The following is a 13,830-nucleotide window of genomic DNA, read 5'->3' on the forward strand; positions in this document are numbered from 1 at the left end:
CGGTTGTATGTTGAGATAAACAGGGAGATACCCCTGTCGAAGGCGGCGGAAATCGCAAATCATGCTTACGAAATGATGGTGTCACAAAAGACCCTACAAAATCGAGTACACAGTCTCGAAAAGGAACTTGCTGATATAAGGTCTCGCCTAGATCAAAGCGACAGCCCTGAGCGACGAAGCCGTTCGAGGAGCAATTCTGTTTCGCCAACTAGGAAGCGAAGAATATGTTTTGAAAATTGTTTCGTAAAACCTTGAGTTAGTAAAAATAATCCGTATTCGTTCCTGTCTCGTGGATTGTTCATCCAGGGCAGCTCCATGTTCCATTTTTTCAGGGGTCTACATAAGCGTCAATTCAACCCATATTCCTTCCTCAGTCACATCTTTCGATATGGAGACTTTGAACTTGGAGGAGGAGCTGAGACTGGACAATAAACGGGACAACCATTTCCGACTGTTACATTTTACACTTTTCTTCCACAATAAAATTTATTGAAATATATAATAATGTATTATTATTCGTATATGCCTATACTAATGGCATATTTAAATTCCAAAATGCTATATCATACTTTAGCCAAAAGGTATAATTATTGCATGTTAAATATTTGATGAAAATGGAGTATTTCTTAAATACCCAGAATTTAAATGTAATTCTTAGCCATATTATTTTTAATCATATTATGATCTCATTTACCCATCTACTTCCTCAAATAAAGTCAAGTTTAAAATTAAAATAAAACTATATTTAAAGGTTGTTGAAACTTTTATTTAATTTTGAATGATGCTCTTTAAGTGGACTACCAATTTTTTCATAAAAATGCTGATTATATTTTTCTTTACTCAACGTATAATATGTTATAATTATTAAAACTAGCCCTGCAAATTTCTAAAGTGACCTATAGAGGTCTGACTAATTTAGGAAAAACTTCTAAATTATCAAGCAAAGAAGATTTATTTTCGGATTATTTGTCATGTTTCAAAAAATATTTTTACTTTATCTTTTAAAATAAAATGGTAACTTAAAAATCATGCACCTTAAAAATAAGAAAATATGATATGATTTTATTATTTTATAAAGTGGTAAAGTATCTCTAAATAAAGAAGATAGAGAGAGGAAAGGAAGTATTTCAATGTTTAAGCCGTTACCACCGCTTTATTTCATGAAAATTAAAAATTTGAATAAAAAATATCTTAGATATGGTTTTATTAATAGCTTAAATAGAAGAAAAAATTGATTCCTTTTATTGGCATTTTAGAATTTTAAAAATAGTCTCCATTTCTTTTCCAATTTAGACAATTAAATTGTTTGTACCTTTAGTTAGTAGTTTTTGAGATGAACCTGATATAAGTGATATGAGTGATATAAGAAACAATTTTTGTGGCATACTTAATTTTTGATTGTCCACCTATTTTACAATAAATAAAAACTTACAGGAGTGTTTCCATCTTAAATGGGCTACACTGTAGATTAATGTATGAAAATGTTAAAAAGTATAACACACATTTTAAATGAACTTTCCATTATTACGAATGTAATGAATATTTTTTATATCTGTCAGATTTATTAACATTTTTGAAATTTAGGATATCTATAGACATATTTTTTTAAAAGCACAAATAGGGAATTCAGAAATATTTTTTAATTGACCATCCTTAGCCATTTAGTTAAGGACTAACATATTCTATATTTTCCAGAAAAAGTGTCTTCTTTTTATTTTCTTTCTCTGTGAAACTCTTACGTGTCTAGAAAATAATTGTTTCTTTTCACATTGCAGTTATTCACTACAGAATATCTTATTATTAATTGAAAAATATGAAACTTTTGTCTATATTAATAACACAAAATTATAAAATGAATAAGTTTATTATTATTTTATTTTCAATACAACTGGTCGGATTTTCGTAATTAAAATTAATCGTAAATCTAGAAATAATCTTAAAACATTCGGTACCATTTGAATTTCTATAATAATATTATTATATTATAGGTATAGGATAATTTCATCACTAATTTATATGTAATCGAAGACCTGAAAAAGCTTCAAAAGACTTACCTAGAGAGTTTAAAAGGAGGTGGTGACCCAGCAACACACAGAGTACACACATTCTTAGCCTGCTGCTATATCCTTGCAATTAGTTTCACTCTTAATATCGAACCTCTTCTCATAGATATTGATCTTTTCGAGATCAATATAGTGTTTCAGTGATCCGTTATAGTACAGTGCCAGACTTTGAAAAATGTCGAAAAACATGAAAACTTCTGCGGTCACTCATACATCCCCCTTCATCAAATTACCAAGGTTCATGGAAAACGAACCGCAATTCTGGTTCGACATAGTCGATATGAAGTTCAACATAGCCAGAATCTACAATCCAGTGGTGCGATTCCAAATAGCTTTCAGTGCACTAAGCCCCAATGCAGCGTTACTTGCACAAGACCTTATCCACCTGCCATGGACCAACGTGTCATACTCCAGACTAAAGCATAGAGTGACCACTTGTATCTTTGCATTGCAAGAAAGTAGAGCTCGTCAGCTTTTCGTAAACGAAACCATGGGAGACGATAAACCCTCCGTGTTTCTGGAACGTTTAAAGACATTGGCGGGTGCGAACATATCCAAGTCAGTTCTTAGAGCAGTTTGGACAAGTCTTCTCGAACCTGCTGCCATCCGGGTGCACGTTGAAGTAAACTATGATTCACCCTTGAGAAAGGCTGCTGAAATCGGCGACCGTATGTACGAGATAATCAAGCTAGAAAGAGAGATGAGAAGGGCATTAGCAGCCACTGCAGAGGTTAAAGGACAATATATTGATGAAGAAGAATGAGATGAATCGGAGGCTATGGAGTCGTTTACTTATTCAATGAACATATAAATTATATTTTCAATGGTTCAATTATTGTACTACTATAAATAAATATATCTGTAACATAATCTATGAAGTTTCTTATCCTTATCCTTTATGTATAATTCTCAAGAAAAGACCAAATGGACGAATATTGGTAGAATTACGTGTCATTGTAATAATGACTTGTGCCACACGGCAATTATCGAAATTTCGACAATAATTCTCAATTGAGAAACCGCACGACACGCGTAATGACACACGTGCTCCCGATGCTATCGGGAACCGAAAAGAGTTGCTATTCGATTCGTATGGAAAACCGATGATGCGGGTACCTGGTTAAATACAATGCACGAAAAAGCGCGTAGTGACACTTATCAGATCGTGATATCGAATGCCGCTCACGTGTGTACAGTTTGCGCCCCTTGAACATCTGTCAAACAGCTCTTTAGTTTTTAAATGATGAATGCTCGTTACTAAAAAGCCGGAATCTGTGACCCCCGATCTTAAAATAATTGTTTATCGTACGTCTCGATCTGTTCTAAACAATGAGCATTTAAAATTTGCACATAACGGACTGTAATGATGAATTAAAATGGATTTTTACCGTTTGATTTAATTAACTGTGATAATCTACATGAACTTGGTTTTTATCCAAATTTAACAAAGGATTTTTGAAAAACTTACTTCTACAAAAGGTTACCTACAATTAAAACAGTTTATTTCTGAAAATGGAAAACCTTGAAAGTTTAAATTTTGAAAAGTCACATAGTAAATGGAATATTTTGATCCAGTGGTCAGAGTTCATTAATTAATGAATAAGTAATAAAGTTGATTGATTTCAGATGGAAAATTACAATTTCGTTCTGAAGTACCTCCTTACACGCCATCTATATTTGGAATTGAAGGAGCACCAAATGAAGGAAGGGCTGAATTTCATCTTTATTCAATTCCATATTTCAAAGTTGTCGTTCCATACACCTTTCCAATTTTTGACAATAATTTTACAATGTGAGATGGAGCACAAACTAATAAAAAGTACATTTTTTATTACATGTCATAAGTTCAAAGTTTAAATTTTGAAAAGTTACATAGTAAATGGAACATTTTGATCCAGTGGTCAGAGTTCATTAATTAATGAATAAGTAATAAAGTTGATTGATTGATAAGTATTATTTTTTAAATTAATTATGAATTGAATCTTCAAATGGAAGATTACAATTTCGTTCTGAAGTACCTCCTTACACGCCATCTATATTTGGCACTGAATGAGCCCCAAATTTATGAAGGAAGGTCTGAATTTCATCTTTATTCAATTCTATCTGAAAGTTGTCGTTCCATACACCTTTCCAATTTTTGACAATAATTTTACAATGTGAGATGGAGCACAAACTAAGAAAAGAGTCCATGGTCAAATACGAAGCCTTCTTATTTCTGTAAACTAGTGGTTAGAGTTCTAAGCCTTGAACTTTCTATGTCCCTCTACATCTTCGTTATCCCCAGGCACATTTTTCAAAGTTTGTACACCTTAATTTAAATAAATTTTGTATTAATTAAATTTTTTCGGATTCTTATACATACTTTTGTTAAACCTTGTATTAATTAATCTATACCAAAACTAATGGGGCAGTGATATTCGATATTTTGGAAAGACGACACTAAACCATCTGGTAAATGGGATGTTCAATACTCTTCAGTTCAATCAACTGGCAAATTTTTATTAAGGTTGTATAAACTTACCTGTTTGCCAACAAATGTTCTTTTATTGTTATCTAAAACCCAGTATGTTCCATGGTGCCCAAAATATCAGTTTCCCTACGCCAATTTAGAAAACATCGTATTACTAACCCATATGGCACAAATTTATAAATATGTTTTTAAGCAGATTTATGAAGTGAACGTTGGCAATTTACTACAATAATTCATGCGATATTTTCCATCTGAAACGATGCACCTTCCGAACAAGGTGAGATCATTCATTAGGTGCATCAGTAGTGCCTTCTATCCTACGTAAACAACCCTCCTACGTATAAATTTAACGTCCAGATGACCAATTTTGTATGAAAAAATAAACGAGACTAGACTGGTCGCGAAATCCCAGACAACAAAAATCTACAAAGAAGAGGCGTTAACAGATCAAAAGGCTAAATGTGTCTGAATTGAAAACTTGCACGCATATGGTATATATGTTTTTTGTCTTGCAACAATTAATTTTCAACCATTATTAACTATAATCAAAAATATATCCCATAATTTAAATATTGTAATAGAAAATAAAATATATGGAAATTTATAATGATTTAGACTTAATCACAGACTGTGGTAAGTGGTTTTAATAATTATGTGTGATTATAATTATGTTTATGTAAATGAAAGATTATACATTCATTGACTCAGTACGATTTTTTATTATTATAGCTCTAAATTGCACGTTTTGTTAATACAATTAAAAGTTAAATCTAAGATAATAGATTTTCTAGTTCCTGGACAATGATGAAGATTGTGTAAAGATAAGTAGCAACATGACCACTGAAACCACTGAAATTCAAATAAAACATTTTGTATTCCATATAGAAATTACCATTTAAAAATTTTTCTCATTTTCTTATGAGATCACCTATTAATAAATATTTACAATAAGTGGAGATCATGTGGTTTATAACAAAGTTAATGTTGTAAATACAGACAGTGTTTCCGTTCTGTTTCCCGTTACCTGGGTATCATAGCTCACCATATGTTCGCTTGGTGTCAGATTGGTGTACGATCCGTATTAATTGCATACTTTTCCAATTGTAACGTCTAACTGAGGCCAGTGAGCGCCATTAATTTTAATTAGCATCCATATAATTGGTCATTTTCGTTTCAATTCTCGTGAAGTAGAATGGTTCGGAATTAACGATTAGTGGTTTTAATGGCCGTAATTATTCGGGGCCAGTAAACTTTTGCACACGTTGATGGAAATAATTTAATAAATGTGGTATAATTTTATAAATAATTGTTAATTATACGAAATTAAGACTGAAGTTCGAAAAAACAATTCAATTATTTTTTCTTAACCATAATCAAACATTACATAAAAATTGCACAATACAAAGTACATAATATGTAATTATATACGTATTATATATTCATTATAATATGTTTTGTGCTATTGTTGCTCATATTTCCAAAACTGTAATTATATATATCATTATTATTTTAGAAGAGTATATCTAATACATGTTGAGTAAATAAATTATTAATATGTGTAAAACATTTTTAAATTTCATATCAAAAATTTATAATTTCTTTATTAAATTACCCTTACAATTGTTTTTCAATTAAAAATATTAGAAAACATATTTTTTTTTTCATAAAACGGTCTACTTAAAAAAAAAACCTACTCTTAAAGAGAAAAAAATTATACATAAAACATCGTTCAATAAGTCCTGAGACTAACCCAGAAATGGTCCTAGTAGTACCAAACTGACCACGTTTCCCTAGAGTATGAACCCTTTACATGAAACGTGTAAAAATTTCACGTCGATCGGACCACAAACAGCAGAGTTATCGAGGTTAGATTAAAGTCATTTTTTAATTTGTTTGAAAAATGGAGAAAAGCGAATTTCGTGTGTTGATAAACCATTATTTTTTAATGGGTAAAAACACCGTAGAAGCCCAGCAATGGCTTGAAAAACATTACCCGGACTTCTCTCTATCCAAACCAACGATTTGTCGGTGGTATGCTGAGTTTAAACGTGGTCGTACGGACACAAACAATGCGGAACGTTTGGGTAGGCCATTGGAAGCTTTTACACCGGAAAATGTGAGTGAAGTGTTGAAAATCACAATGAAAAATCGCAAAGTGAAGGTCCGTGAGTTTGCAGAAATGACACACATATCATCTGGAAGCGTATTTACAATCCTTCATAAAAAATTGAGCATGAAAAAAATTTTTTCCAAGTGAGTGCCGCGATTGCTTTCAGTGGAACAAAACAGCAAGCCACAAGTCCATGAAAACAAAGGAAAAATTGAACGAGTTGGGCTTTGATTTGCATTCCCACCCCGTATTCGCCAGATTTAGCCCCCAGCGACTACTGGCTCTTTGCTGATCTCAAAAAAATGCTCCAGGGAAAAAAATTTGGCTCGAATGAGGAGGTTATTGCCGAAACTGAATCCTATTTTGAAGCATAGGATAAATCCTTTTATAAACATGGTATAGAAATGTTGGAAAGCCTTTGGAACGATTGTATTACTCTAAAAAGAGATTATATTGATGAATAAAAATGATTTTTGAAAAAAAATGTTGTTTTCGTTGTTAGTCTCGGGACCTATTGAACGATGTGTTACATATAATATTTTGGTTTTTGTTAATAAATTTTAATCTTATTTGATTAATTATTTTTTGGTTTCTATTTTGATCCTAAAGGAGAAATTTTTACATTACTTTAAAATTGTCATATATTCACAATAAAGTTTAGTTTTGATATTTTTTGAAAAATTAAAGTTTACTATTCAAATTTTTTATATCCTAAAATAAAAGTGAGTTATCCAATTATAAAGTAAAATAAGAAATAATAAAATATGAAACAGCAAAAATGAACTTCCGTGAATGAAAGGAGGAAAATAAACAAAAAAATTTACATCAGATAAAGATGCAACAAATAAATAATTACAATGATCCTAACAAAAACAAGATAATATGCAAGACTGCCTTGAAAAATAAAGTTTATTTAAAACACCATGCATGATTTAATTAGATGAGAATATGCTAGTTTTTCTATTCCAGGTGCAGGATTTCACAGTTGCTGCATGCATTCATAGACAATCCTTGAGAATATTTGATTTCTATTTTGTATGGTCGATCAATCATAGACGAAAAACTTTCGACAATGAGTGGACTTTGGCGTCCCACCGTTCTTACCCTGAACAATTTCGATCCGGCAAGTTGGTTTTGTATATGTTTCTGGCACACCTACTGAGGTAAATAAGGGAGATTTGAATGCGTGTTTGCTGATTACATCAGGAAGTCAATGCCTTAGATGTCAATGTGGAGTGTGAACATTATACGTTAGTTTATGTGGGAGAGATTAATCCTTTAGTCTGAAGAAAATTGACATTCTACTCTTTACATAAATTTAATGAGAGGTTTTCCCAAGATTTTGACTAAAAAATATGGCTGCGTGTGTGTATAGTAGTGACAATAGATAACAACTCGATTATTTAACATTTAACAATTTTTTAAGTAACATTCCTTTAAAGAAACCGAAAAAACAAAACACCGAAAATGTAATGTTTACGAACACACCTACGGTTTGTTATACCAGGAAAATGCATATCAATATGGAGACCACAACTTCCCGGATGCTCAGAGACATAGGACAATGTGTTATCGTTAAGGGAAGGAATGTCAATATTTGTTTTGCACACCTTACTTTTGTTCTTTATAAAAATAAAGCACGCGCCGGCCGGCCAGATAAGCATTGTCGTCAGTCGCCCGAAAATAGTCGGCACTTTGTTTCCGAAATTTAATAGGAACCTTCCACGGGCATCATTGTTCTTCTTCTTGTTATTCATCCAGTGTTTATAAAACAATACTTACTTTTTTACATTTTTTCAACGTTTTCCTTGTTTGTTTCAAAAGGTTAAGCCTTTAAGCCCTTTATCAAATTTTTTAAATTGAGTCTGTATATATAGTTTTTATTAAATTTATAAATAGAAAAAAATATTGAGTTGTTTTTAAAATTTTTGGGTTTTTAATGCAACTGCGTTTTCATGAAGAAGCAGAACGTAATTGCCACTGACTGATTCAACTAGCGAGTTTAACAGCTTTAAATTTATAGTCCAGACTGACTGAGATTTATCATAATCAAATCATTTTTTGTTGATTATTACATGATTGTTACAATGGCAATTAAAAGGGCGGGCCGTTCAAGGAAAGATTTGGCAAAATCAATTGATAAAATTCATTGCTTGAAGCTCCATTCAAATTTTCAAAATTTGATTGTTTCGTTATTTCGTTGGTACAGGTTTCAGAAAGACTTTAACGTTGTTCATCTACAATGCTTCATTTTTAAGGCAATGAAATCAAAATCGACAGACTTCATCATTTATAAACGCATTGCGAATGTGACATATAGAGCAAAACGGATTACAGCATTTTAATACACCATTTTTAAAACCAAAAAATTTCTATACGATGCCGGAAAAAAATAAATGGTAAATTTAGAATGAGCAAACTCTCAAACAATATGAACAGTTTAATATAAACATATTAAAATATAATATTAAAAGTATTCAATAAATTATGAACTAAAAAGATACATTATTTTTCTGATACCTAATTTATTATTGAATAACTTTTTTGTTTTAGTTTTAGTATATTTTATTAAATTTAATTATGAATTGTTTATTAGCAATAAATAGATAATTTAGATAGTTGCATATTAGACAACAAAAATAAATATCCAATCAAACATATTTTTAATTTCATAAAGTATTATCTCAAAATTCAATATCCAATTCCAAATTATTATCAAAAAAAATATTATGATATCCACGGAATTTATTAGTGTTTAATTGTTAATGAATTTGTAATTTATTATGACATTTTTATGATTCATTTTACATATTTTTATTAATTGTTTATTTTAAAGACATTTAAATTATATCAATTATTTGGCATATTTTTAATTTATAAATCTTAAAAGAATTGTCAGATTTTTTTTATTGTTCTTTAATAATCTATAGTCGTTAACTTAATATTATTAAATAAAAGGTATTTATAGTAAAATTAAGAATAATAAATACAATCATTTTTGGAAAAATATGTAAATAATATTATTAATACTGACTCAGAATGAAACGAATAGAAGAAAAGTTGAAGAGACACTCATTTGAACATATTTAAAAGAACACGGTTTTTGTAACTTGGGTGTTGAATTGTATAAGTTTTGAATTAAATTGTCCTCTTATATATCTACAACTGAGACGTAGATTGAATACGTGAAATAAATGCCCCTTCAATTGACTTCAATGCAGCACATTATTAAAGAACAAGGTCAGTTTTGGTTGTTGCGTAACTTATTATGTGTAGAAGTTATTAAAGTTAAATTGGGTGTACCGACGTGTGCATAAATCAATTACCCCTTCGTGGCATATGGTTGATGTCTTTGAAGAAGTTGACTTGAGACATGTGTCCGGGGATTAAGTTGCAAAGGCACACACGCCTTTGGTTTACGGGGCATTTCCTGTACGGTGCCAAAACTTTTGCGGTTTCTGAAAAAAGACATCTGTGTGTCACTCTCGATTTCATTTACGAAATTTCCAGGTAGATTATTCTGCCAGATAATGAGAAAAAGATTGCGATAAGGGACATGTTATATTAAACGGTGTATGTTTTACTAAAGAAAAAGGCATTGATGTAGAACGTTAAAGGGTAAAACAGTGGGAAAAATACTAGTTATTACTTAAATGAAAAATGGATTACAAAGAGAGAAAGTATTGATGCAGAACATATAGGGTGGAGAATGGAAGAAATTATTAAGTTATTATTTTCTCATTTTATGTAATGTATTCTCAACTAAAAAAATGAAGTAGATGATAAAATTAAAAGATCTCTTAACTTCATCTACGATAATAATTTTTATAACTTAAAATTAAATTTTAAATGTTTAATGGAAGATTAAACATTTACAATCAATTTTCGTGTTCACAACAACTGTGTTAGCCAGACAAAAAAACGTCAGTGATGTATATAAATACCAGCAATTTATTTTTCACGATTGTTCGTGGTAGACAGTAAGGGTTCACGGATTGACTTGACTGGATCATTTTACGGTCTATGGTGTTTCATGGTAGGTACTTTGATTGGACAATCCCATCCTGTCACCTTTGTTAAAAGAAGACGGATTAGCATAATTTTTTAGGTTACTGCTTAAAATTTCACGGTCTGGTTGATGTATTCCACCAAACAAGTGCGTCGGGGATGATTTTTATCATTATCAAAGGGGATAGGTTTTGAACAGGAAGTTTGTGATTTAGTCACTATTATGGAAATTATAAGTAACTCTTTGAAATCTTAATTTGTAATATTAATTAGATTTACTTTGATCTTAGGGTTTATTATATTAATGTTATTGTCAAATAATAAAATAAGTAAAAATACAATGGTGCTGAACAAAGACTTTCTTATGCATATCAGAAATATAATATAAATTTAATATTTCCCATCTCTATATAAAATTCCTGTAAATTATAAAAATAGTTAATTTTAATTATAGAAATACAATTGCATAACTTACTATATTATAAATTATTTTAAGGAATATTAAGTATAGTTCCAAAACAGTTGCGTCGGCATTTAAAATATATAGTTTCTCTTTTTCGTTTTTGCGCTCCTATGATGTCTTCCTGCCTTTTGAATGTTGAGCCCAATAGAGAGATTATTTTTTGTTGGATATCTTTAACGTTATCATCATAACTGGCTTCTGTACCAATATTTTCTTGTAGGAGTTCAATATTTTTTGACTGTCCATACCAATTTTCTACTGCTTTCTTGCTATTCATGTTGCTATCAGAACGGGTGTTCCTGAAATTTAAAATTTTTTATATTAATTTACTATTAAAAACAGTGATTACTATATAGTGGTATGTGAAAAAAATAGAGTTCATCCCTTTGCCCATTAAAATAATTTTTTGAGCCTTGATCATTTAAAAGATTTTTTAGACACGGATAAAGAAATAAAATTACTTTTCCATTTTAGAACAAACGTTTATTTATAACTTCATAAATCAGTCCAGTTACACTGCATTGTCGTCATCGAAAATTCACCAGTACATATTTTTAAAGATAATAGTCTAATCAACAGGCTATCGGATTCTTGTCCTTGCAACATAAGTTTGTTGAGGGAGCATGAAGACATCTCCATCTGTCGTCGCAAGCCATGGCAAAGTGATGTATCTAAAATGAATAAAAATTATGTTTTTTTCTAGAAGATCACGATTTAATAATTAGTTCAAGGACTTACAATCAAATTTGATCCATCGACGACAATGGCACACAACTTTTCAGGGGTACTTTCCTTCAGCAATAATTCCTTGCATTGTCTTTCACATTCCCATGTATCGTTTTCCTTGCCACATAAATTACTGATAGATTTACTAATAATAGCAGTCTCGTTAAATGCTATGGTTTCCTTAGGGAATACTCCACATTTGCATTCAGTGTTTCTCTTCACCAAAGTCTTGTTATGTCTCATTCTTTGTTCCTCTGAAATAACGCCTTTAAGGGGCCCACCGTTTGGCCTGTTGCTTGATAAATCAATCTGCATTGTATCGTCTCTAATAGTAAGCTTGATGTCAGAATTATTGGATGCAACAACGTCACTTGGTGGAATATTACTAGTAAATCTCTTCGTTATATTCAAACTTGAAACATCATCCAATGACTGGTTTGTGATGTTGTTAGATCTGATGTTTCTAATCACTTTATCCAAATTAAAATTGGTCATTACATTGTCTATATCTCTGGATATTTTATTTTGTAATGTCTCACTGGTTTCCGCTTGACGTTTTGTCTGTTTATTAAGATCCGTCCTCTTCTCATCACAACAACCTCTTTTGGTAACATTTTTTACTTCTTCGGTAGCATTTACTTCCACTTTAATATCAGTATCGTTCTTTTGTACCTCTAATGCAACTGTACTAATATTTTTAACATTTTCAGTAATGCTGGTGTTGCCAACTTCTCTTGTAACAATAATTTTTAAAGGCGCTGAATCATTTACAACAATCTTTTCTATAGATGCATTAGGTTTTGACTCGGTGTCGATGCTGCGAAGAGTAAAACTTTTTCCTCCTTTGTGATGGTGGTGGCTGTAACTTTCAGGTGGCTCATAACGATGACTGGTTGCTGTCCTGAATGCAAAACAATTTTCACTCCGCTTATACATAATAAGCCCAATAAAAAACCGAACTTCAATTATAGATGTAAGCAAGTTACTTTTGATTTTAAAAATTTTTAAATGTAAATTTTTTAATAATGATGTCATTCATTATTAAAAACATTAACAGCATTAATTCTACAGAACAAAAGATGAAAAATTATAACACAATAAATGATTAATATAATTCAAGACAAAAAAGGAAATTGTACTGTTTCCGCAATTTTTTAAAATCTTGTTTTTCAATATTTTATCTTAAACTTGTAATGAAGTCAGTTATTATAAATAATTGTCGCTTAAAATAATAATAAAAAATTATTAAGTATTTAATAAAAATGTTCAATTATATTTAAAATATTTAAACAATTATTTTAATAATAATATGTAATATAAATAAAACAAATTACTTACTGAATATAACAGAGCAGCAACAAAATAAGACTTGACTGTACAATAATTCTCATGTTGGTTAAAAGCACACAACTGAAACTAAAAATTTGCTTGCTCAGTTTTATAGTCGACGAAAACTCTATAAAAATTCTTTTCTTAAGAACTCATTACTGATAAGACATACCGTATTATTCATATTGTAATTCCATTAATAATAATTAATGATATATTTAATAACAATTTATTAGACGTACGTGAAAAAGGGCAATGAAAAGTGAGGTAAAATAAGTAAAATATTTTTTGTCTAATCGATTTAAAAATATGTTTTAAAATATAGATTTGATTTTTGGAATAGCTTACATTTGTTTCTAGTACTACTAACTAAAATCAAAAAGGCTACTAAAATTATTTCTTTTATATATACTCGTATATATATTTATGGGAAAAAGATTTCCTTTCTTGAAAGATATGAAAGTTGTTACTAGCTATAAAATTGTTTTTATGCCTTTCTTGAATACAAGTTATTAAAAAATTATTGTCCAACTTCTTGTTACGTTATTGAGTTCATTTAATAATAACTATAACTATCGGTTACTCATTGCATAGTTTCATACGATTCATACATTCTACATGTAATCATAATTAAAAGTTTATAATGCAGCATATGTTTATA

At 30.3% G+C, this 13,830-nt stretch overlaps 2 protein-coding genes across 2 annotated transcripts; one reads left to right on the forward strand and one right to left on the reverse strand.

Annotated features, from left to right (window-relative positions):
- The first annotated feature begins 2,238 nt into the window (after positions 1–2,238).
- Positions 2,239–2,826, forward strand: LOC126266278 (uncharacterized). The gene has a single exon (XM_049969953.1). It carries the CDS (start codon positions 2,239–2,241, stop codon positions 2,824–2,826), a length of 588 nt encoding a protein of 195 aa, XP_049825910.1.
- Positions 2,827–11,575: 8,749 nt separating this feature from the next.
- Positions 11,576–13,237, reverse strand: LOC109594558 (uncharacterized). The gene is made up of 3 exons (XM_020009777.2): positions 13,179–13,237; positions 11,853–12,741; positions 11,576–11,785 (listed from the first exon to the last, which is right to left on the reverse strand). The coding sequence occupies exons 1-3, from the start codon at positions 13,229–13,231 to the stop codon at positions 11,687–11,689; spliced, it is 1,041 nt and encodes a 346-aa protein (XP_019865336.2). The 5' UTR covers positions 13,232–13,237; the 3' UTR covers positions 11,576–11,686.
- Positions 13,238–13,830: the final 593 nt, after the last annotated feature.

Source organism: Aethina tumida, chromosome 7, assembly GCF_024364675.1.
Source record: "Aethina tumida isolate Nest 87 chromosome 7, icAetTumi1.1, whole genome shotgun sequence".
Lineage (NCBI taxonomy): Eukaryota > Metazoa > Arthropoda > Insecta > Coleoptera > Nitidulidae > Aethina > Aethina tumida.

What these genes read in the sequence shown, in the direction of transcription:
- LOC126266278 (XM_049969953.1), top strand. Translation starts at nt 2,239, where the DNA reads ATGTCGAAAAACATGAAAACTTCTGCGGTCACTCATACATCCCCCTTC.
- LOC109594558 (XM_020009777.2), bottom strand. Translation starts at nt 13,231, where the DNA reads ATGAGAATTATTGTACAGTCAAGTCTTATTTTGTTGCTGCTCTGTTAT. An exon ending in TTGCTGCTCTGTTATATTCA is followed by an intron (nt 12,742 to 13,178) that starts GTAAGTAATTTG and finishes TTTTGCATTCAG; the next exon opens with GACAGCAACCAGTCATCGTT. An exon ending in TCGATGGATCAAATTTGATT is followed by an intron (nt 11,786 to 11,852) that starts GTAAGTCCTTGA and finishes TATTCATTTTAG; the next exon opens with ATACATCACTTTGCCATGGC.